We start from the raw sequence: 27060 nt of genomic DNA on the forward strand, positions 1-27060 counted from the left end.
TTATGATGACTAAAATAACCAACATCTAATTTGGGACTCCATTACAATGGCTGGTAGTGTTGGGACCCATCAGTAAGCATATTTATTCAAGGTGATGGAATACTAATAGAATGTGCAGTAAGTATGGACCTCATGAATACAGTCATTTCTCTCATTCTTCATTTTTAATCACATCATTATAATTGTCTGTTTAATGAAACCCTGCATCCAGTGGGAGTCCTTGTATTTTCCAATATTTGAAGCCAAGTTTTTGAATTCCACATTTGACTGCACCCTATATTGTTTCTCCATCTCTAAAAATACACAGCTGCACAGCTGTTTGACAGAGATGCGCCGCCTCTGAAGCCAAACTAGAAACACGTTTGTTTAGGGTAACTAGCACTTTGATGAGTTATGTTATGTCACGGATAAAGGTGACGTTCATTTTTGCAGCTGTGAAGAGAGGGACAATATTAATGACAGCAAAGTGAACATAGAGTCACATCACGTTCAATAAACAGACACAGCAGCAATCAGACATGTAATACATGCCTCACAAATGAATGGGCCAATGTAATACTTGTATTGATTTTACATCACTGTGATGGCACATCCAACACGTACGTAGGTTAGCGAGGCTGGAGAAATATAAAACACACACAAGGGAGTTGAAACGCAGAAAGAAGATGAGTCAGTAAATGAAAATTGAGTGATGTCCTGATACTGCAGAGAAACCAAACCCCACCAATCTGTCATACAGGTTATGTTCTAGAGCTAGCCAAAGGCCAAATTTACCCTACGCTTTGACTACTTTGACTAAAGTCAACACTGCTGACAAGATGGTGTGCTGAAGCTTCATTCACACAGACCTGAAGATTTTAGGGCTTTAAACAGTACCCCGGTAAATGAAAGTAAAAGTATTTTAACAATTAAAGCATGAATGGATGAGAGGAAGTGGATCAGCTGAAGAGACCAACTTTTCCTCAGCTCATAGCTCGATCCTGACAGAAAAACAGATAATTTCAGCCCCCATACATGTTTTTTCAGCCTAACATTGTTGAAACTGAGTCTTAGGAACCAATGGCCCTGGGGCTGAGAGCCACAGACAGGGCAGGGTAAAATGTTGAGAGATGGACTAACACATGGTTGGTTTTGATCAATTCTTTTTCTCGTATTTGTTGACAATAAGAAAAATGCAGACTTGAAGTATCCTTTATATCAGGGGTCTTCAACGTGTTTTGTGCCAAGGACCTTTCAGCTGAAAAAGAGATGGAGGAGGGAGATGGAGCAGGGACCCCTTACTATATATATATATAGTCAAATTAAATTAAATTGCATATTAAACTGAATCTACAATAGCTAGGGCGACCTAGAGCCTTTATACATACCTTTTTAGGCATATTCATATATTTTTACATCATGTTTAAATGTTATAATGTGGCACAGTGAATCCTTAAGCTTAACTGTATCAGTGGATGGCTACCTTATGGTTAGCTTAGCTGTAGGCCAGTAAGCCTATCACCAATGTTGTGTACATTAAAAAAAGAATTATCTTTACTAATAATATGTTGGATTGATGTTAATGTATATATTCAGACAGATTTAAATTTTTTTTGAACCATCGAACAATAATTTGGCAGCCCCCCTTTAGAAACTCTGAGGACCCCCATAGGGGTCCCGGACCCCCTGTTGAAGATCTCTGCCTTATACTTTAAAACTGTACTGGTACACCACATCGCTAAAGCTACGACTGTCACCATTCAAATAATCGTGTAATCAATAATACTATTAAAGTTACTAACCCTAATGTTGATATAGTACCTGTTACATCCGCCTGGCCAGTACTATCAGATGATTTCAACTGATCTTAAAAAATATCAATCTCAGCATATGACTCGTGTGATAAGTAACTATAAATTGCAAAACAGTAATGCCAATCATTTCTGAGGTCATTACAAAACAGTGCTGCCATTACATAGTTTGACCACAAGAGCGCACAGACACGTTTATTTTTACACTGTAAAGTGTCCCGCTTATTTAATGCAAAGATTTAAGGAATTGTCTAGTCTATAAATCACATCATTAAAATTGTCTGTTTAATGAAACCCTGCATCCAGTGGGAGTCCTTGTATTTTCCAATATTTGAAGCCAAGTTTTTGAATTCCACATTTGACTGCACCCTATACTGTTTCTCCATCTCTAAAAATACACAGCTGCACAGCTGTTTGACAGAGATGCGCCGCCTCTGAAGCCAAACTAGAAACACGTTTGTTTAGGGTAACTAGCACTTTGATGAGTTATGTTATGTCACGGATAAAGGTGACATTCATTTTTGCAGCTGTGAAGAGAGGGACAATATTAATAACAGCAAAGTGAACATAGAGTCACATCACGTTCAATAAACAGACACAGCAGCAATCAGACATGTAATACATGCCTCACAAATGAATGGGCCAACGTAATACTTGTATTGATTTTACATCACTGTGATGGCACATCCAACACGTATGTAGGTTAGCGAGGCTGGAGAAATATAAAACACACACAAGGAAGTTGAAACGCAGAAAGAAGATGAGTCATTAAATGAAAATTGAGTGATGTGCAGAGAAACCAAACCCCACCAATCTGTCTACAGGTTATGTTCTAGAGCTAGCCAAAGGCCAAATTTACCCTACGCTTTGACTACTTTGACTAAAGTCAACGCTGCTGACAAGATGGCGTGCTGAAGCTTCTGGCATTCACACAGACCTGAAGATTTTAGGGCTTTAAACAGTACCCCGGTAAATGAAAGTAAAAGTATTTTAACAATTAAAGCATGAATGGATGAGAGGAAGAGGATCGGCTGAAGGGACCAACTTTTCCTCAGCTCATAGCTCGATCCTGACAGAAAAACAGATAATTTCAGCCCCCATACATGTTTTTTCAGCCTAATAATTGTTGAAACTGAGTCTTAGGAACCAATGGCCCTGGGGCTGAGAGCCACAGACAGGGCAGGGTAAAATGTTGAGAGATGGACTAACACATGGTTGGTTTTGATCAATTCTTTTTCTCGTATTTGTTGACAATAAGAAAAATGCAGACTTGAAGTATCCTTTATATCACGGGTCTTCAACGTGTTTCGTGCCAAGGACCTTTCAGCTGAAAAAGAGATGGAGGAGGGAGATGGAGCAGGGACCCCTTACTATATATATATATATAGTATCAAATTAAATTGCATATTAAACTAATAATAGTGTAATCAATAATACTATTAAAGTTACTAACCCTAATGTTGATATAGTACCTGTTACATCCGCCTGGCCAATACTATCAGATGATTTCAACTGATCTTAAAAAATATCAATCTCAGCGCATGACTCGTGTGATAAGTAACTACAAATTGCAAAACAGTAATGCCAATCATTTCTGAGGTCATTACAAAACAGTGCTGCCATTACATAGTTTGACCACAAGAGCGCACAGACACGTTTATTTTTACACTGTAAAGTGTCCCGCTTATTTAATACAAAGATTTAAGGAATCATCTAGTCTATATCGATGACGTTCCACTTCCGGGATTGCTCTGGTGCCGCCGGAAATTCCGCCGGATGTCACTCAACACAAAATCATAAATACAAAATAATACAGTCTGCAGTTTGGCTTGATGAACACCGGACTAAAAAGATGCGTCTTGAGCTGTTTTTTAAAAGATTTCAACAGATGCAGACATTCTTAAAATATGTGGTTAGGCGTTCCACAGTCTAGGAGCGATTGTTTTAACCCTCCTGTTGTCCTTGGGTCAAATGTGACCCGTTTTCAAAGTTTCTATATCAGAATTTTGGGTTTCTTTCCACCAAATTGCACAAAAATTACACGAATGGTTCCATAGAAACACTCTTTGAGTATAATTAATGATCACATAAATACTTTCATTTAAATTGGGGTGTTTCATTCAATGTTATTGCATTTGGGGAAAAAAAAAAAATTGTTTCAAAACAGTATCCTGACTAAACTTTGGTCATACACCAGTCTGAGATTCTCTCAACACATGTTACTCTGATTTGAACTATTAGTCAAAATAATTCATAATTTCAGATTTCAGCACTCAACAAATGAGGTTTATTGGTCATGAATTCGAAAAAATAGGTGTAACACTAATAAGTTGGTGTTAGGGGTGAATCCGGTGGTGAAGGATCATGGCCTGATCTAAAGTCACACCAAGATGTCTTAGGCTGGAACGCACATTGGACTTTAGTGAACCAATATAGCACCCTCAAATCTTTTGAACAATTTCCTCCAAGAGAATGTATCTTGAAACAATAATTTAAAGGATCTGAAGGTTTTAACATGGTTGTCTTTAACTGCTTCATGATCCCATAGGGAAGAACGAGGTAACAATGAGCTGGCTCTGTATCTCACATCACGTGTCTCAGCAACCCAGCGTTTCACTCAAGGACATTAAATGACACACAACCCCAAAGCAAAGGCGGATAGATGATCTCTCTCGCAAAATGTCACATTTTCCATATGAGCAAGTCAGAAAATGTTTACTGTCTGTGCTGCACAAAGCAGAGGACATGAAAGGAGGGAGGGGATGGGTGGACTCATCCCTCCACTGCCACTGGGAATAAGCACTTCCAGCAGTGTGACTGCTTTTCATGACAATAGAGATGGCTCATTTTTTGTCTGCTGGTGAGGTATGCGCCAACACAATTCCTCAATTATGCTGGAAATGTGAAAAATAGGAAATAAATTATGTAGCGGTGTAAACAGGCAGTGCTGGCCAAGCACATAATGGATGGAGCCCTTGAACACAGGCTTCCTGTAGAGCCAAGTTCGAGAAACAGAAGTGAGCCAAACTTGCTGAGCCATGAATGGACTTTCCAAATTGAATTATTAATGTGTGAAAATCTAAATTTAAAGCTTATCAATCACCAAGGACCACACGGAGGCAGAGTGGATTACAGAACATATACTGACATACTCAGTATGACTATACAACTAGGCTAAGAGACTTCTGCCAATCTAGCGGCTCTGGAGGCTGGACTGGCACAGTGGTGCTCTGAGCTAAATGCTAGCATTAGCATGCTTCTAATGGCAATGCATGATCTTTTGCACATATGATGTTAACCATGGTCTATAGCTCAAACAATTAATCAACATAAAATCAATTTGCGAAAATTGTCATCTTGTGAATTGAATTGTAATGTGTTAATTATTTACATGAAAAAATGACCAAACTCTACTGTAATGTTTCCAGCTTCTGAAACGTAAAGATGTGTGGCTTTTCTTTTTTTTTCTATAAAAATACATTTTGGACCGTTCGGCATAAAGGCAATTTGAATACGTGATCTTGCATTCTGGGAAGCTGTTTTATGGAAAGCTGTTTTCTGGGAGGCATATTTCACTATTTTGTCATATTTTATAGACTTAGATTCTAAGAAAATAACACAGATTAATCACTAATTAATTAACTAATTAAAGACATGATGAATGATGGAAATTTTTGACCTGTTGATGGCGCTACAGGAAACGTTAAGGGACCACCAAAGTTATTTCAGTTGATCTTTTGGAAAACATGAATGTCTAAACCTAATTTTATAGCAATCCATCCAAAGGTTGACTCATCGGCTGAAATATCATAGACATTTGTCACCTCCGGGCCTCCATACACCACAAAACAAAGAAAAGAAAGAAGGTATGCATGTGTGAATGATCTGCTCGGTGTAGAGTCAGATGGACAGAGTTCATATACAGCTAAGTGAAAATTGAAGGTGGCAGTGCTGACACACAACTTTGTGACATCCAAGCAGGTATGAATCTTCAGATATCATAGGCAGACTGGTGACTGGTTCTGCCTCCGGACAGATAATCGGCTGCTGACTCAGATCCCAAAGATTCATCTGGAATATGTTTTGACTGTATACTGTAGGCCTGAGGATGAGACTTTCAAAAATAAAAAATGTTTCGAGTACGGAATGAACAGAGTCTGCTGCACTGTGTATCAAAAAACTGTGAGTTGGCACTAAATGCTTGGTCGGATATTTAGTCTGGTTTGCTTATACGTTGATTGGACATTGATGGAGTATTCATTTAGGGCAAAGATGTGTGTTTAATGTTCTTTGAAGGATTTAATAGGACATTATCCAGTCATGTATTGGCTTATGTTTTTCAATGAAACACAAAAAAGGTGTGACGTTATTTATATTAAATACCATATACATATTATTACATATATGACAACACTTGTTAATTGAAATACAAAAAAAATTTATTCTATTCCTTAAAAATAAAGACTATAAAGACCACATTAATAATGCTGATGGAAATTATATTTCCATTTGCAGTTCTCCTGTATATATAGCCTATACCTGTGTAGAGTAAAAAAAAAAAAAAAAAAAAAAAAAATAATTCCACACTTAATTATTTATTAGTGAGTATATTGCGAATGCATGGTAATGCTGATAAAGCCCACTTCCTCTAGTTCTGAACAAGTTAAATAGTACGCTACTACAATCCTTTTCTGTAACCAGTTCCACAATATCAAATGGAACACGTCGACAGTGAAGCATAAAATGTCTTTCAGTCTTCTTGCGTTATGCGGCTTAGGTGCAGTGCTGAAGCGTTTTTCACAGCGCAAACACATGAACGTAAAAACAATGTGGAGAGCATCTGGACAGTGAGCCAACCATAGACTGCATACAGGGGTTTTAATTGACATTGTAAAGTTACTAGCCAATTTGGCACTTGTTTTGGTGGAACATGTGTATGTTCAAAAGCTGTTTTAGTCGTGCAACAGCAAACTCAGACTGGACAGATAGTCCAGCTAGCTGTCTGGATTTACCCTGCAGAGATCTGAGGAGCAGTTAACCATAGTCCTCAGAAATCTACCGGAGTTTAGAATTACAACACAAAGAAAAGAGGAAGGTGACGGACATCCAGAGCAATCCCGGAAGTGGAACGTCGTGGATATGCAAGCAGAATAATACACTTCTGTTCATGTTTACACGTGTAGCACAAGTGAAAGACGAGCTTCTGCGCGACGTGTGCAGACAGCCGTGTTGATTGAAATAGGAGCAAATCTGTTCCATTAGACACGCGGGAGACAGACGACTGAACAACGCTTCCTGTGTAAACATGCCGTAACCCAACCTCAACTCTGTCTCCCTGACAGGTTTCCTGTTTATCAATGGCGCAGTCTGTGACAAAAAAAACATAATCAACTCAAACTAAACCAAACCAAACCCACAGAAAGAAAAACAAAGAGGTCACTTGTGATGAACGTGACTGGAATTCACACGGGTCACTTAAGCTGTTGTGCTTGATGAGATCTATTATCTTCCCATGCTGCACTGCTACATTAACTTGACTTATCCTCCAAGTTTCTTTACTGCACATCTAACTGATGATGGCCTATGGGAGTGGGGCTGTCTTACCACGAGCTTTCAGCCCGATCCGTAAAGGGGCCATCGCTTCCCTGCTTCCATCTTGCTATTCTCCAGCACTCACGTGTCAAAACATTAGTCTAATTCAGCCATAACCGCCTGCGGCTCCACCCAAGCTTCAAAGAATAAAATAATCAGCGCTGTCTCATGTGTTATTCAGCCCCTGATATTAATCAAAGCCAGCGAGGGTGGTGGTTGGGGGGGTCAAAGTGTATATATCTTTTGGAGAATTAGAATTTACAAGTAGCAGAGAGACACAGTTGGCGCTCGTAAATTCATTATTGCCATTTCCACACATACGCTCCCGGTGTGGGCATTGTGAATCATTTGCCAAGCAGCGATGTCATCTGTCTGGGGGAAGCGGGAGGGGAGAGTGATGGGGAGGGAGGGAGGAGGAAACACAGCACTCAGTCACATCACAGACACACACACACAGGCACGCATAAACACACACACACACACACACACACACACACACACACACACACACAGGAGGAAATGAGATGGTAACAAGCCTCACAAAACACAACACCTGCAAACAAGCACACACTTAAGTGACACAAAATACTTGAATAATCCTTTCTCGCGGGAGAAAAAACAAATTTTGCTTGAATAATCAGTGCAGGCAGACTAAATGTAATATTAAGTAGTTAAGAGTAATGATGCTTTTTGACACAAATACGGTTTGCATGTCATCTGCAACCAGCAATCCGTCACTGCAACAGTGAGGTGGCAGTGTTTTGGTTTGAAAGGACTTCAGAAAACGGAGGAGCTTAAAATAGGCTAAACAGTGATGTTAAGAGGTCAACACCTTGGAAACAGAAATGATATAACAATTGAATCAATGCCGTCGGTTGAAATAGGTGGCGAAAGGGTTTCAAATTGCAATTCAAAAACATAAGACAAACGAAGACAGAAGTGCTAATAACTGTATGTTACTACAGCTTTCACTACTGTTGATGCCCGGGGCAGCCATGTTAGATTTTGAGCTCGGGATACTGTGAGGTTGTTCCATAATTATCATCATTAGGAAGCCACAACTGGTATTTACAGTGACTCCTTCTTGACATGAACACAGCAATCTCATAATCAAATGGGCAGATTGGCGTGAATTGCACTGTAATGAGCATAGTCATGCTCCCCACTGTATCAACAATTTGATTTTGGTGATTGTTTATGCGCAATGTTAGATACATATATGGATACTTTCTGTCCGTACTCATTTCGTCCGTGTTTGTGCACGTTTGCTGAAAGCTTACGGATGCAGAAGAAATGGAGCAGTACCAACACAAATTGTAAAGGCAGTATAGCCAATAGTTCAAGCGAGACACGACCACAGAACATGACAAAGATTTTTTTTAAATGGCAGAGCTAGGCGAGCTGGTCAGAAATGTTAAACATCTATACTTACATCACCCAGACATAGGGACAAACAGAACAGCTGGGTTAGGAGATTGGATGGGAATGAAATGTTGGTTGGATGGTAGCAAAGAAAGAAGCAGAGGTCCGTGCGAGTCCAATTTGTTCAGGTTCCCTCTAGTGGAAGCATTGCCTAACATCCATGGCAACGTAAAGCATGCATGGTAGTATATGGGTGGGTAACGGTTACATCTTTTGAAATGGACATATCTATTTATCGTACTTAGAGGTAGCGTAAATTACATTATATTAAATGTTATTTAGCTGACACTTTTATCCACAATTGCTATATATGTCAGAGGGCGCACGCCTCTGGAGCAACTAGGGGTTAAGTTTCTTGCTCAGGGACACATTGGTTGATGTATCGCAGTGGGAACTGAACCCAGATCTCCCACATCAAAGGCACGTGTCATATCCACTGCACCATCACCACCCAAATGAGCCCTAGATCCTCAGTTTGTTATTCTGTTCAACACTTTAAAAATGAACATAACTCGCTTGCCCGCTAGTTTTGTTTTTGCCATAAATGTAACGTAAGGAATCTTTTTTCATGCATTAATGCGCGCTGGAAGAGACTGCTGAGAGTGCATGGGGTGGGATGTATTAAACCAAACGCGCTTGGCTGTATGTGCTCTCTCTCTGTGGCACAGAGGAGGCTGACGAGTTAGCAGCACATCTGGAGCAGGCCGATGGGAGATGAGCTTTTAATTATAAAACACAGTCTCAACTGAAGGAAAGAAGGCCACCCATCAGTCGCCCAGAGAAGACGCCTGCATGTGTGCCACTTCACTTTGCATTGTCTTCAAATGCAGCGTGTCTGCACACAAACACATAAGCTAAAACATGCACTCAACAGATCTCTGTGACACATTTAAGCACATTTTACATTCTCAGACTGCAGCAAATCAAGGGGCTTCTTTAGTCCTCACATCATTTTGCAACTTTGACTTTTACTATGAGTTTAACTACTGTTACTAGTACTGCTACTGCGGATACCGCTACTGCTAAAATTAATAATGAGGGCATTATTATGTGTAGCATTTAGCATAGTGATAAATAAAATATACATATGTGGTAATACATTACTTTTTATTATAAGATATAGAAATTTGGTCAAATATTTTAGGTTTATTATATTATACAGTATGTTATTGATGTGTGATTGTATGTAGTTATGTGGGTGGGTATGCCTGTATGTGTAGTATACAGATTTATGTAATGTGTATGTATATGTGTGTAGTGTCTGTATGTATATATATATATATATATATATATATATATATATATATATATATATATATATAGAGATGTACACATAATATACCAAATTGCATATAGTTAGATGGGAGCGTACGGCAGTAGTAAGGGTCAGGAAGGCAAGTTATAAACAAACTACTGAGCTGTGGAGAAGGTGTAGGATTTAGTGAAGCTTCATGAAGCTTTGTGAACCATTTTCTTTATTTTCTGAGCCCACTAGATGGCGCTCTTGGTTTAAAGAAAAAGGCTCAAGGCATCTTGAACCCTACCCATCTAGTGGGCTCAGAAAATAAAGAAAATGCTTTCTTTTGTTTGGCCATCACTAGTAGGATTATGTAAATGATGTAATGTTTCTACCTACTCCTTTTCAGGCATGTCTATGCTGGTTAATATGTTTCATTTTATTTATTTATTTTGCTTATTTATGAACTAATTTGTAAATGTGTTGGTGTTTTTGTTTTGTTTTATTTTATTTGTATATATCAGAAATGCATTTCTTCATTCATTCATTCAGTTTTCACAATGGAGCCTTTCTGCAGCGTTACAGTACAGTGTGCAAAGTGTTGGACAGAAGAGGCAGTCCGTCCAGGACAAAACTTGATGTTCAAGTGACAAAGCCCTCTAGCAGCCATAGTAGTTGTGACTAGAGCTGCAACGATTAGTTGACTAATCGATTAAAATAATAATAATATACTAATCGACGGAAATATAATCGCAATTTTCGCAACTAATTTGATAATCAATTAATCGTTAAAGTAATTTTTCATGCAAACACGGCAACAGAAATGCTGCTTTCAGCCTCTCAGATATGGAAATTTCCTGCTCTTTTTGGTTGTATATAATATGTAACTGAAAATCTTTGGTATTTGGATTAACAAAACACGACATTTAAGGACATCACTTTGGACTTTGATAAACTATTCTCACAAATAGGCTGATTTATATTTGCTAATACTATCTTGGATTCATGGTAACACATTTTCATTTTTTGAAAAACTTTCAAAAAATTAACAATTATTTGTCGGCCCCCTGCAGTAACTCTGAGGAGCCCCTAGGGGTCCGGGGACCCCCTGTTGTAAATCTCTTCTGTAGTGGATACCAATTAAAATTCAGGAAAATTAACAATAAAATTACAGTCTTTTAAAAATACTCAATAGTACAATACACAAGAAAATCACACAGTTACAATAACAAGAGTAAATGTAATTTATCACTTCTACCCCCAGCTTGAAATGAACACATAGGCTTGTGTGTGCAAAAACATTTATAACATTTGTTGTTGAAAGAAAACTACCATAGAGAGGCAATTACCGACTACAAAAGAGAAGTCGAGAGAAACGAGCTATGAGATCATGAAAACCTTACCTTCCAACTGCAATTAAATGGCATGTTTCTGCTCATACCACTTTGCAAGATAGGTGACTAATTAGCAGCACAATAAGCAGGTGGAATACTTAACATGTCAACCTCGTTCATTTTAGATGCTGAATATTTTGGTCCGCATTCTTTAGTACAAAAAAAGCATTTTGTGTTCTCGGTTCGTAAGCCACAGGTCTCTGTGCCCCGACTGGCTCAACAGTCAATCAAGTGCATGTTGGCACCGCGCTTTCACACCTGCCTCTATTCTTTGAGGGTGGAGTTAAAACAGGTCACATGCTTATTTCACAGATGAGAGGAACATTTAGTTTGTTATAGTTTTACCGGGCTTTTTCAACGTAAAATAAAGCGTTAGTGCGGTGGCCGCTACAGAAACCAAAACTTGTGCGTGTTAAATTTGGAACCGATGAGCCGATTGGAAACCAAATTTTCCAAACGATTCCAATACAAAAATAAACGATTCCATTGGAATCGTAATTTTTGAAACGATTCCAAGTCACAGACATAAAAAGAAAAAGGACAACAGGGCAATGCAAAGTTTCCTGTTTTTATGTTACTGTCACACTGGTCGTTATGTTCAGCTTATGATATCGGATGATCATTCTCAAAAAAAGCATGTGTCTGTATGGCATATCTTCTGGCTCTTAATTGAAAAAAAAATGTTTACATGTGCACATCTTTAAATGTTAAGTTGGGTATAATAATGAGGGTGCTGTCAAACATGAGTGTGGAGACTTGATGGCCGCATTCATCAGACGTTAGTTATGAAATGCAGGGCTCATTCTCGACACTTAAAAGAAAGGTACGTTAAAGACAAGAAAAACCAAAGCCGCATTAACATTCAAAAGGTGCTGCTTATTTTAAGCAGCGCCAGAGTTCCTCAATAAAGTCTAAATCTTCCAGGCGCCAATGAATTGTTGTTTTTGTAAAAAATGGAGCGTAGGGCCGATGAGATCTGTGAGTTATTGATTACAAAGAAGAAAAGAACAAAGTAATGTCTATAATGCATCGCGTTTGAAAAATGTACAAGCGAAAAGAGTCAAACATCAAAGGCAGACATCGTGTAAGATACACAAGCAGAAAATAATTCACCAAGGCAAGTGATCTTTCAGATGGGAATTAAATCTTCAAAGCAAATACGTGTGGCAGAAAGAAATAAAGGCCACATTAACTTTTAATTGGTGCTGTGATGAAGCTGCCCAGTTTATACCTTTTCTGGCATAAAAACCAAAATACATTTTTGACTTCTATTAGCATGCTGGAATACAACTTATTTAGGTGTATGTGCATTTGCATATGCATGATTGATCCCCCCCTCCCTCCTCTCCCTCCATGCCTTGTGGCCTGCTCCTGCGCTGGCCTTTGTGGTGCCTGCTGTCCAGACTGTAGGAATGGGCTGTGACAGCTCTGCGGGGGCTCAGCCCCAAATCCCTGCCTCGCTCACGACTGGCCGAAAAAAACAAAGCCCCCGGGCTCAGATATGGATGTAAACACACCAGAGAAGAAGAGGAAAAAAGGTCAAGGCTCAGCTCTTCCTGCAGCTCACAGAAGCCGATGACCTGATTTTGTTTATATGGTTGCTGGCATGCCAACACCAGTGATCCGTCCACAGCCGCATGTGCACAAGAGACGCAAGCGTGGGGGGTTCTGTCAAGGGTATAAGGACGTAGTATGTGTGTGAGTGAGTGAGTGAGTGAGTGAGTGAGTGAGAGAGTGTGTGTGTGTGTGTGTGTGTGTGTGTGTGTGTGTGTGTGTGTGTGCGTGTGTGTTAAGGCTGCACTATTGCAGCAATATGGATTAGTGCAATATCCAAATCGCATGGGGGAGAGGGCGCAATATTTTTTTAAAGGCTAAGATATGTGTCAAACCATTCTGAATGAAGTATTGGAGAAAAAAAAAGGTAATGAATTGCAATATATTTAAAATCGCAATAATATTGTATCATGACATAAGTATGTTGAGGATATTGTATCGTGAGGCCTCTGGTGATTCCCACCCCTACTGCTCATGTTCATTTCATCTTCCATATAGGTTGTTTAGATAATTTGGTCAAACTAGGGACGTGTCTGAAACCCGTCTAGACACATTCTAATCCCTACTTCACTCTATTGATGAAGCTGTAGCAATTTTGTTGTGCCCTCAGATCACAGCAATGAAGATGACGGACATAATGACAGCCCAACCTGTGAAAACAAGATGAGGCAGCCAATAAAATTATTAAATTTCCTTTTAAAATGCCAAGACTGAATGAAAAAGCATTTTGCTTCTGATTTTTGGCTGGAGCGCAGCAAAGCTTGCTCAGTATTCAGCAACAACGAACAGAAAGCCAAACAGTAAGCCAAACAAAGGCGAGGCAGAATTAAATAAAAGTAAGGTAAATAAGAATAAGACAAATGATGCAAAACATAGAGAGAAGCAAAATGAAAAACAAATAAATTGATAACAAAAAGGACATCACAGAAAATCAAATTAATCAAAATGGGTCTTACGAATTGATTTAAGAGTTCCCTGATTCTGCAAGACTAATTTATCGGATAAATATCTGTGTCATCTGCGTAGCAATGAAAAGATGCGTTGTGACGTCGGTTGAGCTGACCGAGTGGGAGCATGTTGAAGATACGTCGGTTGGCAGCGCATTCTTTTGAAGAGGTTTGAATGATATTGTACGAAAATCTATGCACACCAATTCATATGGCACCGTACGAAAATAGGCGACCACCGGCCTGTGACGTGACGCCGGCTACAGAGCTCCGTGAGATGTCGCTGAATCAGCCGCAGTTGGTGGTTCAGTTACTCGAGAATAGGTGACTGTGAGCTGGGTACAGAGCACCGCGAGCTGCCGGCCTTTCGGCGGACATTACAGTTAGGTTAAGGCGACAAAAAGTGAGCGTCGTCAGGTGACGGCAGTTCAGTTTAGGCACCAAAACGTCTCGTTAAGTTTAGGAAAATGATCGTGGTTTGGATTAAAACACTTCTGACGAACACTCATTTCCTGGGTCCGCTCCGCAGCGTTCTTATACAGCGACAGTCACTGTGGTGCATACAGCAAAAAATATGTGGAATACTTACAAATTACAGTGCATTACTTTTGGTAGCTTTTTGTACAAATGGTTCATGAGAACAGCCTGCTGTTGTAATTGTGCGTTACACTGTAAAACTGTGTGCTATCCAACCAGAAATACATGTCCAGTTACTCTCAGCGGACGTATACATTATGAGGGAACCTAAAGAAATTTAACAAGTGTTTAGGAAGCGATTTGAGAGATGGTAAATATGACACGATAAAATAGTTCAAAGCTATAGCAATGGTCTTAGAGGAGAATCAATGTATGGATGGATAGTAAAAAGAAATTGTAACTTTTGAAGTAACGTAAAGAGCAAGTCAAAGTCATGGGATTTGTTTTACCATTTTACTTTGCTTGTCTAGGAATGTTTGATCTCTTGACAATGTCCAAGCTATGTCTGGAAAGAACAGAAGCAGTAGCAGAAAATAAATCTCCACAGCCCATGACATTTGCCGTGTCGCCATCGCAGTGCATAGACACTTAAGGGGCTATTTTGAGAAAAAAGTGCCGCTGCTCCAGTAATCCCCTGCCTGAACGTCTGCTAATGTGCGTCGCCAGATCGCCGGATAACGAGGGACAGCGTTGTGTCTTTACTAATTGCAACCCTTTTCCCAGCCGCCACTCGCAACCTCAGCAGAGAGATAGAAAACGCTACTCATTATACATTTTAATGGGATTACTAGATGTGCGTAATAAGCTCTTGCTCTAATGAATTATTTGAGATACCTAATCAAATAATGTGTTTATGTTGTTGGGGGCATTTGCATGGCAGTATAAGACTGGCTTCATCTCAGAGGAGTGTAACCTGCAGCAGTACAAAGCAGGAGCACTACATAATATAGGTTCCCCTTTTAATGCAATGGCACTTCAATGGGAGCATAAAAAGAATTCCATTACAACATTCACCTGCCATCTGTTTACTCCATATTGACAGGAGAGATAAGTGGCAGGTCTGGCGTCTGTTTGCATGCTCTGAGCCACTATTATTATATGGGTAAGCACGTTTCTTTGGTTCTAGTCATGTATTAAGGGTGCCGTCTCCTTAGCCCTTTTTATTCGCTCAGATGAAATGTGTGCTAATTGATAGAGCAACCCTAATTAAACTCACTCTCGACTGCATTAACTGTGGCTATCAGACTGGGGAAAATGGAAAGTGAAAGTGTGCACTGTACAGAATCCCTTGTTTGGATTTGTGCCTGTTGAGTCTTAACTATAATTGAATACTTGATTCTGATTGGTCAATCACAGCATTCTGCGCTCTGCTATTTCGGCACAACAGACCATTGCCATCGACAGAGTTCTGATCATACACTCTGGTGAGTCATTTTTAAATTAATACAATATTTGTTTTTCAACACGCAAAGGGATCGCAAACAGTGTTAATGGCTACTGTGTAGACATGGCGTTAGTTAGCTCCACGGTTAGCTCATTCACCGGGGCGACCTGGCTTCTGCTGGGGAGCCTTGATCATCAGCGGTAAAGTTAACCTTCCAAGCTGGGACGCAGGCGTCATCAGCGGGTAACCTCTGTATGATTAGCTGTGTATTTAGCTGTGTAATAAGCGGGATAATGTAGAGCGAGCCGGTCATTATTGCGTGTTAAACCCCTCCAGGCGGATTGGCATCAGGGTCCTGCGTCACCCTGTCGGGGTTCTAATTCTTCAATACCATTCTAATAACGACCGGCTCACTCTAAATTATCCCTCCACCAACCAGTTAAGTGACAGTTTACATCCACGTCTGTCACAGACTTTGCAGGGATTTAAGAAAAAAGGGATTAAGTGTATAGTTTGGTGAAACGTGGATGCTTCACACACATCTTGAACCTGCACAGTTTCATGATTAGTGTCACCAACTCAGCATCTGAGATACAGTATAGCTCTGAATAATTGGACAGAAAAGCATTTTTGCAGAACATTATGAAGATGCAGTGAAGTTGACCTTTGACCTTTTGGATATAAAATGTCATCACTTCCTGATTTTATCCTATTAGACATTGGTGTGAAATTTTGTCATTATTGGTATAGGACTTCTTGAGTTATGGCCAATGTGAAGTCACAGTAACATTGACCTTTGACCACCAAAACCTAATCTGTTCACAGATGTAAATCTCATGGCAATCTGCCTATTTGATTAGAATTGGAATTATCATGTATTTAAATGTGTGACTTTGTCCTGAGCGTGGCATAGACGAAAGCTCATGAAGTGTCTACAATGGATAGGGTTTATCCTCTGGGGAGCATTATTGATAATCTGCTCATCATTTAACCAATGTTTTGGTGTATAAAGTTGTAGCTTCTATTATTCCTTCATCGGAAGTCATTTAACTTTTGCGTTCATTTGCTGGAATCCAGTTACCAAACCTGAGCTCCCTCTGGAAGAAACAGGTAGTCCAGAAAGCTAAGAGAATCATGGGTAATTCTGGCCATGTTGTTTCTTGCGAGTTGTCTTTAATGCCACCAGGGCCACACTATCTTGCCCCACACCCCATGTAAAACCAACAGATACTTGTATTCCTTTATTCCTTCTGCCATTAGGCTTAATGCATAAAGCTTTGCATATACTTGCGCACGGGCCTCCGTAGATGGCGCGCGCTACAAGCATGCACGTTTATGCTCAACGCATTGTTCGTTGCAGTATTCTCCGAAACACCAGAGGGCGTACAAACAAAGTAATCTGTGAATAAGCAAGAAGTAGTAGAGAAGAAGAGAGCAGAAGTAAAGGAAAGCAGGCTACCTGGTAACAGAAGTACACACATCCATGATAAACACTGACGTACCATGAAAAATTACAATTATCTACTCTAATTATTAACGTGACTGCTGTTTATCTCCAAATCGAAATGACTGTCTGCCTGTAACACAGTTAAAGCTATAGTGCGTAGTTTCTGTCGCCCCCATGAGGAATTCTAAGGAACGACAACAAAACTGTCGGCGCATCCACCTGATACAAGCCTTCCGTGATCACGCACAAGCCACCACCCCTCCCCCACGCAGTTGCTAGTAGCCAAGGAGGAAACAGAGGATGATGCAAACATGATGCACTCTTCAGAAGAGGAAATTATCTTCACTGGAGTTTCTGCGCGCGAAAGTCACTGGACGACAGAATCTTCTGAACATAGCCATACTGAGAAATACAGAGAAAGTTGTTTGGAGCTGATAGTCTTAATTAGCTCTGTATCAACTCATTTGGTAATAGCTTGAATGTAACAGATGTTCATTAATATCAAAAACGTACGCACTTAAACTTTAAGAACACTCTTTCCATGAAGCCGTTTTTTTTTTAGCTTTGACAAAACGATCTCTCATGTTTTTTTTCACACTTTCCCCAAAAATGTTTCTTCTTTTCCCAGTGTGGTGTCTCTCTCTGACAACATATTTAAGGCTGTTTGACTCTCTGTGGTCTGGACATGAAGAATCATACAGAGTTTGTAGAGGTGAACCTGCTCCGCCAGTCTTTCCAAACTGAACTGAAAGCGCAATGTGCGCAGTGGGTGCATAGTTATAAAATTCAGAGGTGCATGACCACGCGCCGCGACAGCTTGTGGAGACCACGCTGGAAACGACAGATTAAACTAAACTCAGATGTAGTTACACTTGCATTACAGTCAGATATAAAAGGCTACCTGCAGGAATGCTAATGCTGAACCGGTGGCTGCTTCCTTCTCCACCAGCTCTCAGGCCTTCTACACCTCCAGCACATCAATGTACACATTTACACATACTGTAAACAAACGCCACTGGATTAATTCAGGTTGCCAGTTGATGTATTTGTTTAGTCTTTCATCTCAAAGATGCACAGAAATTACTCAAGCATCCATAATGTGAGGGAATCTCATTAAGAGACTGTTCGTTATTTAATTAAGGGGCCACCGGAGTTTTGTGACCTCTAACCTAAAAAGACTTGACCCTCCCCTTGTCAGTAACAATTTTCCTATGACCCTCCAAAATTATTTGAAAAAGAGGCATGACCCTCCCCTTGCGTGCAATTTTGCACTTAGCAAAGAAGTACAGATGCCATTTGATTTTTACAGCCCTGATGTACAGGAGTTAACCTCTGCATTCTCATCTTATACATCCCACTCCTCTGTTATGGTGTGGTGGTCATTTCAGTAGATTTACTCACAATAAGCATGGCAACTAAATGCACACTTCATGCATTACTGCATTACTTCAAATACTAAGTTTCTCCTCTAGTAAACTAGTATTCAAATGAAATAAAACAATAAAACACTGACACCATTCAGCAAAGGACACTGGGATATAACCAATTCAACACTGGTTGCTATGGACTTGTCACTAGGCTTCGTCATTGTATATTTTAGCACATAGGTAAAGCTGCCGAAGCTGAACATTATATTCCAAAACACATGTTTATTTTTAAAGCAGATTTTAAATTACATTGTAACAATTTAACAATTCTCCCTTATGAAATCCAATCACGGCACTGCTGTCTTGGAACGCAATAGACAGACGCTTAAATTCAACTAAAATGTAACAGTGAACAATCAGTGTTGGACCTACAGTCTGTTGAGATGCCTCTCCAAACTCACCATAAAACGTTAAGACACGTTGAGAAAAAAGATCCATAATTTGACGTAATCCAATGACACGGAAAAAAAGTAATCCACAGCGATCAGTAGATCCACGAAAAGGTAAATGACACGGTGTATCCAGCAAGGCCTATACGAGCGTCACATTCACCAGCCAGCTCCAAACAGGTGAACGAGGCCTCTCCACTTCGCCGTTTAAACAAAGTGGAATAAACGTATAAAAGTCCAAATCTACACAAAACCTGCAATCAATTAGTAAGCTGACATCACATGTATATACATGGCATTTAGGAAACCTTTATTGCAAGGTTGGCACGGCAATATGTCCAGACATAGTGCACCAGTTTTACTAAAGCAGTATAGGAAATCAGATGTATTACCTATCACCATTTAGTTGTTTTGTGTTATTTAAAATATTTATAAAATATCTGGTCATGCCAGATGTAATTATTCCACTCATTTTTTAAACAATGCAATTACCTGTTTGAGTCACCAGGGGGACAGTGCTCCTCCTGCCCCCCCCCCCCAGCAAACTCCACGTATGCGGTCAGACCCATCTGGTAGGGGGCCGAGACTAATGTGTTGTTTTTCTTATTTTATCTGTATTAGTGACAGAACACGCAGCATTGCTCTTTTTTTTTTTTTTTGTTTGTTTCATTCTTTTTTTGTTTTTTGTGGGTGTTTGATTAGGTTTCTCCAATTTCCTCATACCCTTCCACAGCACATCACAGCTTTGTGGCAACATGCTAGCATGGATGTTCAAATGGAAGAATGTGTCCTGTGATATCTGATTTTCTACAGTGTCTTTGTTCCACAGTTAATTCATAGCGTATGCCAGCTCAGGTCTGTTTGCATGAACCAGCTCAGACTGCTTCTGGTGGAACCGTTTGCTTAACGGCCCTTTCACACCTATAGTTCGGTAGACTCGGCGCGATTCGGGGGTGAAGTTGCAACATTGTTGCATTTTTCATTTGGTTCGGTTTGCGTTCTTTGTCAAACACCAAACGTTGTAAACCAATGTCAGACAGTCGAAACTGTCGCTGCTCTATTGGACAGAATATCTGAGTGAAACTCGCCGACACTTCCGGTCTCAGAAATAATGGAGTAACACCAAATTTATACCGTCTTGGGTTTTCTGGTTCTGCTTTAGTGTTTCTAATAATTTAGAAGGTAAACAATGTGATCAGCTGACCGACAGTGAGTGAAGGAGGGAGAGATGATGATGATGTCACACACACGACCAGCGATGTATGCTAATAAAAGGTTATGGATCTAAAAGTTATCATCCCTTAAATCATATAGAAGTCTGTAAATTGTGTGCAAGGTTGAAATTGCAGGCTAGTAAATGCACTGTTTGTGGTTCACTACCTGTATTTATATATTTATATATATAGAACAGAGACCCCCGTTTTTCAAGCGGACCAGATTTCGGTTGTTTGAGCCCCACCAAAGTTCGAATGAGCTTTCAAACCCCCCCCAAACCAACCGGAATATCTGACCAAACACTCCAGGGGTCGGTGAAAATGGACCAAACTGCTCAGGTGCGAAAGCAACCTAAAACTTTAGTGGGTAGAATGCAAAGAAATGCCAGAATGTAAAGTAAAGTGAGACCTCTTCCTGCAGCTTTGCATCTCCCTTCTTTGTTGCACAGGCAATGCATCCGCAGAACAGTCAATAGGAACACTCTATCTCTCTGAAATGACCTGAGATTGGCCAAAGTCTCCCGTCACGGCTAAATTATCTAAAGCCTGAGAACAGAGCCCAGATGAGATGCAGTAGACCAGTTTTCTCTCAGAGCGCTTCAAGTACAATAGGCTGAAAGATTACGATGGAAGCCCAAGCACACCAAAAATAAAGTAGCTACCACAGTTTTACGGAGAAAGGATATACTCAGTATACTATATGGCTTTCTCAGAATACAGTATACCAGGCCTCTGCAATCAAGAGTGATAATCACAGTGTTTAGAGAGAGATGTGATTAAATAATGCTAACATATGGCTCCAGAATGGAGGTGTATAGCAGAGCCGAGAAACAAGTCTCCACGGTCCAAAGTTAATCTCAGCTTGGAGGAGTTGCGCAAGGCGAGAGCAGCACTTGAGAAGTTGAGCACAAAGCCAAGAAACTGATTATCATTCCGGAAAGAGAATAAGCACATTATTCAAACAAAGCAGCAATGGAAATCATGCAAATTAATGCAAGCTTTTTTCTTCTTCTTCTTTCTGCTCACGCTGGTTAAAAAAACAATGATTAATAGACAAAAGTAAAGTTGTTTTTTTTCCCCTTTCTTTCCTCTGGTTAGAGTCCATGAGGATAAATGGCCTCCGCCTCCCTCTGCGTGACAACCGTACCAATTTAAAGGGAAAATAAACATCTGTGTTGGAGTATGAAAACACAATGATCAACCAAACAAAGTGAATGCAAACAATCCTGCGCAGCGACAGTCCTGAGTAACCTTCAGCAGCCATTGTTATTGTCTATTATCACTTTCATGTCTGTGTGTGTATGTGTGTGTGTGTGCCTGTGTGTGTGTGTGTGCGTGCGTGTGTATGTCTGTGTGTGTGTGTGTGCGTGTGTATGTCTGTGTGTGTGTGTGCGTGTGCGCGTGAGTCTGTGTTTGTATGGTAAACAGCTGCTTATATAGCCTTTATATCAAGGTCAGGTTCACTTCGGCAAAAACGATATCTGTTGCCAGGCAACAACAGGAGGCTTTAGGAAGCGGATGTGTAAGTCATGTCAGAGAGACACAGTGAGACAGATATCGACTGTGAAAGACGATAACTGTCAGGACGCTGCATTGTACACTAACACTGCATGTTTTATATTTATTCACTGACACTGATGACGGACAACGGACACAGAAACACAGCAGAGGAAATATAAATGCTCTGATGTTAATTAAGCCGTGATGCTGTGGTACTGAAAGCTGCATTAACCCTCGGCATTTATTTAAAACAACCGTAGAGACAAAACCTCATTTCCTATTGTACTTCTTTCATAACAACATTATATAAATACACAATGTGAACCACGTCATAGTCATGACTCTTGAATGCTGTTTTGAATCTATCATCTCTAAAAGCTATTCTGTGCTTTTATTCACTGATTATTCCCACTCACACTCACCATTTCGTGCTTGTTTTTCAGTAAAACATAATAACACCACTATCAACAATGCAGAACAGAGATGATTGGAGGTATTAGTGACTGAAAGAGGAGTCAGTGGTGGCCTTGAGCAAGGCCCTTAACCTCCAACTGCTCCAGTGGAGCTGCTCAGTGGCCAGCAGATCAGACTGTGGTTGTACTGGGCAGCTTCCAGGTATGAATGTGCAACTGTGTGAATGTGATCAGGGCGTTCCTGCAAAAGAGAGGCTCAGTGAGCTTCCCCTGAATAAATAAAGGTTAAATAAAAAAAGAAAAAATGAAAGCAGTATTTCTGTCAAAGTGGGAAACTCAGTAAAACACAGTAACACACACAAAAGACTTTTGCTAACACATCAGCCGAGGCTACTTGATACGAATGAATGCCACGGAATGAAAAAAAATAAAAATAAACATGACATCACTTGTTGCAGTTTTAAAGAGTAACTGCACCCAAATCTTGCCATGCCAACGGGCTTCTTTCACACACTGATCAGCTGTGACCATAGCCTGTAAAAATAATGGACAAAGCTTCCGGGTCTGAAAAATGAAGCCAATGCTGAAGCTCCTTAAAGCTGCATTCTATCTCATTTCCAGCAGGGGCCGATTCCACTGGCTCCAAAAAGAAGTCAGTTTCTGTAGAAGTCTATGAGAAAATGAGCCTACTTCTCACTTGATTTCGTTACCTCAGTAAACAATTTCATAATGAGTTTATGATCTCAGTCCCTAGTTTCTTCAATACAGGGGATGTTTTAGGACTCGTCAGTCAGGACAGATGCTCAGCAATGCTAACCGTGCTAACACTGTGGACTTTAAAATAGACCGTACCGCACATGCAGATGAATGGCTCCAGTACCCGAAGGCTGCGTTTACCCGGCGGTAAATCTCCACTGGATGATTGGTTGAAAATCGGCAACTTTCCCTCATCCGGGGTCAAAAAGCAAGATGGCGACGGCCACTTGCCAAACTAGGGGCTTCAAAATGGCAGAACACAAACCAATGGGTGACGTCACTGCTGCTACCTCCACTATTTTTTACAGTCAATGGCTGTGATGCAGTGTAGCACTATAATACCATGCTACATCACTGCTGGATGTGCCCACTAGTAAACCAGATCACACCTGTGATGTTGGGTGTCAAGAGACGTACATATTTCAACACATAAACTCAGCTGTGAAACACTAAATGCATCTCATGAACACATGCACGCACTCCTGCAACAAGGTCAGTTGCGTGGGAGAAATTACTGTCCACCCAAAGAGCAAAAACAAAGGATATATCAAACTCGAGAACAATCTGAAGCCCTGATGTTTTCATAGTCTCCTGTGACGTGCACTTTGAAATCATCCGCTCCTTTCTCAAACACACAGCCTCCATGTGTACAGTGGAGCTTCACATTGCACCTGTTTCTCACAGACATTAAGTCACACACACCAGCCACTCTCTCCTCCCATACATGATGACATTCTGGAAATGCATCAGCTCAAACAAGCACATTTTGGCAGTGCCACTTTTCTGTCATTTGCAGAGCATGACAACTCACTGTGACCCCAGAATAAATACTATCCCATTCATTAGGGCTTTAAAAAAACATCCAGAGTAAACGCCGCTTATCCCAAGCTCAAGTAGCTTTGTTTAGTTCATTTGTACATGTAAAAATATACGGTAAAACCAGTCATCCCAAAAGAGAATTCCTCAGTACATTTGGTTTACAAACAAAATAGCTAAAGGATAATCTACATACACCAGTTATCAGTGGAAAATAAGCGATGACAGACTGGTTTACGATGCGAAGAAAAAGGTCACCACGACAACAGTGTGAGGGCTTCCTGTACAACAGTGACCATCTTACTGCACTCAATCCTGCTTATTGGGCAGCTGCATACAGCTTAGACATTCAGCCATTGGCACAAAGGGTTGATTTTTAACAGTTTCTCAACCTTAGCCGGACCAGTTTTAGGGTCCCAAAGCTCTCATGCACGTAGTACAAGTATGGCAAATGTTCATACTGATTCTCAAACAGTAGCAAAGCTAAATAAAGAATTTTAAATTGGTCTTCCCTGTTTTTTGTTTTTTTAGCTTTGTACAGTAAATAACAGCTGCAAATGTGTCTGTAAATGTGCTTGTTTCTATGTGTCTATATACCTGTCTTTATGTTGTCTGTTGATGTATTTGTCCGTGTGTATTGCCATGTGCATGAAACAGACAGTGAAAACAAATCTCCCTCATGGGACAATACATATCTATCCATACTAAACTAAACTAAAGAGTCAGGTGAAATACACTTGGTTAAGTTACGTTTTAAGAGCAAAAAAAATAATTAATAAGTCTGCTCTTACATTAATGATGAAGCCCTTTAACCACTGAGTTAGAGTATATTTATATTTATATATATATATATATATATATATATTTTATATTTTATATATATATTTTATATTTTTAGGCTCACGATTCGATTCAATGTCGATTTTTCAATTCAAAAACGATTCTCGATTCAAAAAACGATTCACAGTATGTACATGTAGTTACTTTTCCCATGTACGTATGTATGTATGTGTATATATACGTATATCGTACACATCCCTTAGTACATTCATGTGGATTTTTTATTTAGCTTATTTAGTATCTTTTATTGTCCATATTATTCATGTGGATTTGTTTGTTATTTTAACATCCCGTTATGATGTATGTGTAAGTTGTGTGTGATGTCTGTAAGCTACTGGGACCTTGAATTTCCCCTTGGGATCAATAAAGTATCTATCTCTATATCTATCTATCTATATATCAATCAATCATGCGATTGCAGTAGACAGACAATTAAAAAAAATTAAAAAATATGAATCGATTTTTGGAATTCTATGAATCAATTTTGAATCGGTAGAGGTTGAATCACAAATCTATTTTTTTGCACACCCCTACATTAAAGTATTCCATTTTGTGATTTAGAGGATCACTACTCTGTGTTAGCTGGCACAGATTAAGAGCTTAGTAAAATGTTTTAAAGTTTTTAAGGGTTTGAAGAACCGAAGAGATTGGAGAGCTTCTTGGAACTTATATTAGTGATAAAAATGCGGTGCTCTTTGGTAGGGGGCATGAACAACTCCAATAGACAAGGAAGAAGCCAAGGCACTCATCTTTTACGAAAAATATATATAAAATGCCTTTAATGCATCTGGCACATTCTAAATAGAATAAGTTATAAACAACTTCAACGCGTTTCGGCGTCCAGCCTTCATCACTTTCTTCAGGAAGTCCTAAAGAAGGCTGGACGCCGAAACGCGTTGAAGCTGTTTCTATCTTATTCTATTTAAAATGCATTTTATATACATTTTTCGTAAAAGATGAGGGCCTTGGCTAGTTTCCTTGATGTCTATTGTTTTTAAGGGTTTGTTTGTTCCCTTTAGTTTGTGTTCCACTATATATCCCAGATATCAAGCCTTCCTGTGCGTAACCTGTGCATAAGAACAGGTCAGTCAGATATCACTCCATTACTCTTTGCGATATAGCGACTGTGACTGAATATCAGCTAGTCTTGAGAGGTCTGGACTCTGAGGTTGAGAAGAGTTCTGATTCAGCATGACTTCATAAGAATATTAGATACCTTTCAACTATTACAAAAGGCTGCATAGGGATCATGGAGCGTTGTAGTTATGAGGATTAAATACTTGTTTTAAATGGACATTGTAAAAGCTGCTGGAGTTTTTTTCAACAAAAAAAACCCACCAAAACATATACATAACAGATAAGATACAAACAAGGTTTAAGGATAGAGATGGGAGACATAAGAGGTACATTTATGTTCAAACAGCTGCTAGTGTGAACTACTCTTAAAAGTGTGTATTTCAGTTTGTGGGGTGACCTGAACAGAGCCATTCTATTATACAGTTCAAACATAGATTCAAGAAAACAATATTTGATCACTATAGAAAGGAGAACTGAATATAGGATTTGAAATGTAATGTGGAAAGTGTATTGTTGTATTGTTGTGGTTAGGATTAGGGTTGTAAGTTGTAAATTTTGTATGCTGTATGCACATCTATTTGATTTTTTTCTGTAATAATATGATATTGTAAAGTAGGGGCAGGACTATATAAGCATTATGGTCCTTCTCTAACTTATACTTTTTTTTGTTCTTTGGTAAAGTCTGACTGATTTCTCTACGATTGTGTTATCTATGTGTTTTTATTTTGTTCTGTTTTCTCTTTTACAACATACTGTTGATTGTTCGAGATGCCTAAAAAAATCATATAAAAATCAAATGGACACAGTGACCACTCAGAGCGTCCGTCAGGTGTTAAAACACCGACACACACTTCAACCCACCCCCAACAGTACTAAGTTGAGCAGGAACCCCTCTCACCTGGAAGTGATGAAAGGATACGTCCGGGTACCACAGGCTTCCTGTTGACCAGAGCGAAAGACAGCTCTGTCTGCAAGAACACGGCTGACGCCTTGATGAAATGCTGTCCAAAGCGCAGGGTCAACATGTCCCACTGAGTCTCAGGCCTGGAAAAGATGCAGAGACAGCAGGTGCTCAATAAGATCACACTGAACAGGGATAGGGTTCATCACACACGCATGCACATACAGCTGGACGCCTTCACTGAACAATCTGACTGACAGTTTTCATTTCATTAGGATCTGATTTGGCAGAAGGGAATTCTTAGACATTACTAGGGGAATACAAGTAAAGCAAACTACGTTTTGGTTTAAAAACAAATATCCTTTGCTACGTTTCCCCCTCTCATTCCCCTTGCTCTGGCGTTTCCGAGCCCCTAAACCGGAGACGTTTGGTAACCAAAACGGGGTGTTTTGGTTTGGAATCTGTGGGGTTGTGTTGCAATCT

At 39.9% G+C, this 27060-nt stretch overlaps 1 protein-coding gene across 5 annotated transcripts in view; it reads right to left on the minus strand.

Annotated features, from left to right (window-relative positions):
* Positions 1-27060, minus strand: part of fhit (fragile histidine triad diadenosine triphosphatase) — a 417147-nt gene that overhangs the window by 246212 nt on the left and 143875 nt on the right. For all 5 annotated transcript variants that reach the window (XM_078247548.1, XM_078247551.1, XM_078247547.1 and 2 more), the window contains one exon: positions 26596-26720. In XM_078247548.1, coding sequence (XP_078103674.1) covers positions 26596-26720 — 125 coding nt within the window. The remainder of the gene's footprint in view (positions 1-26595; positions 26721-27060) is intronic.

The sequence above is a fragment of the Sander vitreus genome, chromosome 4 (assembly GCF_031162955.1).
Source record: "Sander vitreus isolate 19-12246 chromosome 4, sanVit1, whole genome shotgun sequence".
NCBI classification, from domain to species: Eukaryota; Metazoa; Chordata; class Actinopteri; order Perciformes; family Percidae; genus Sander; species Sander vitreus.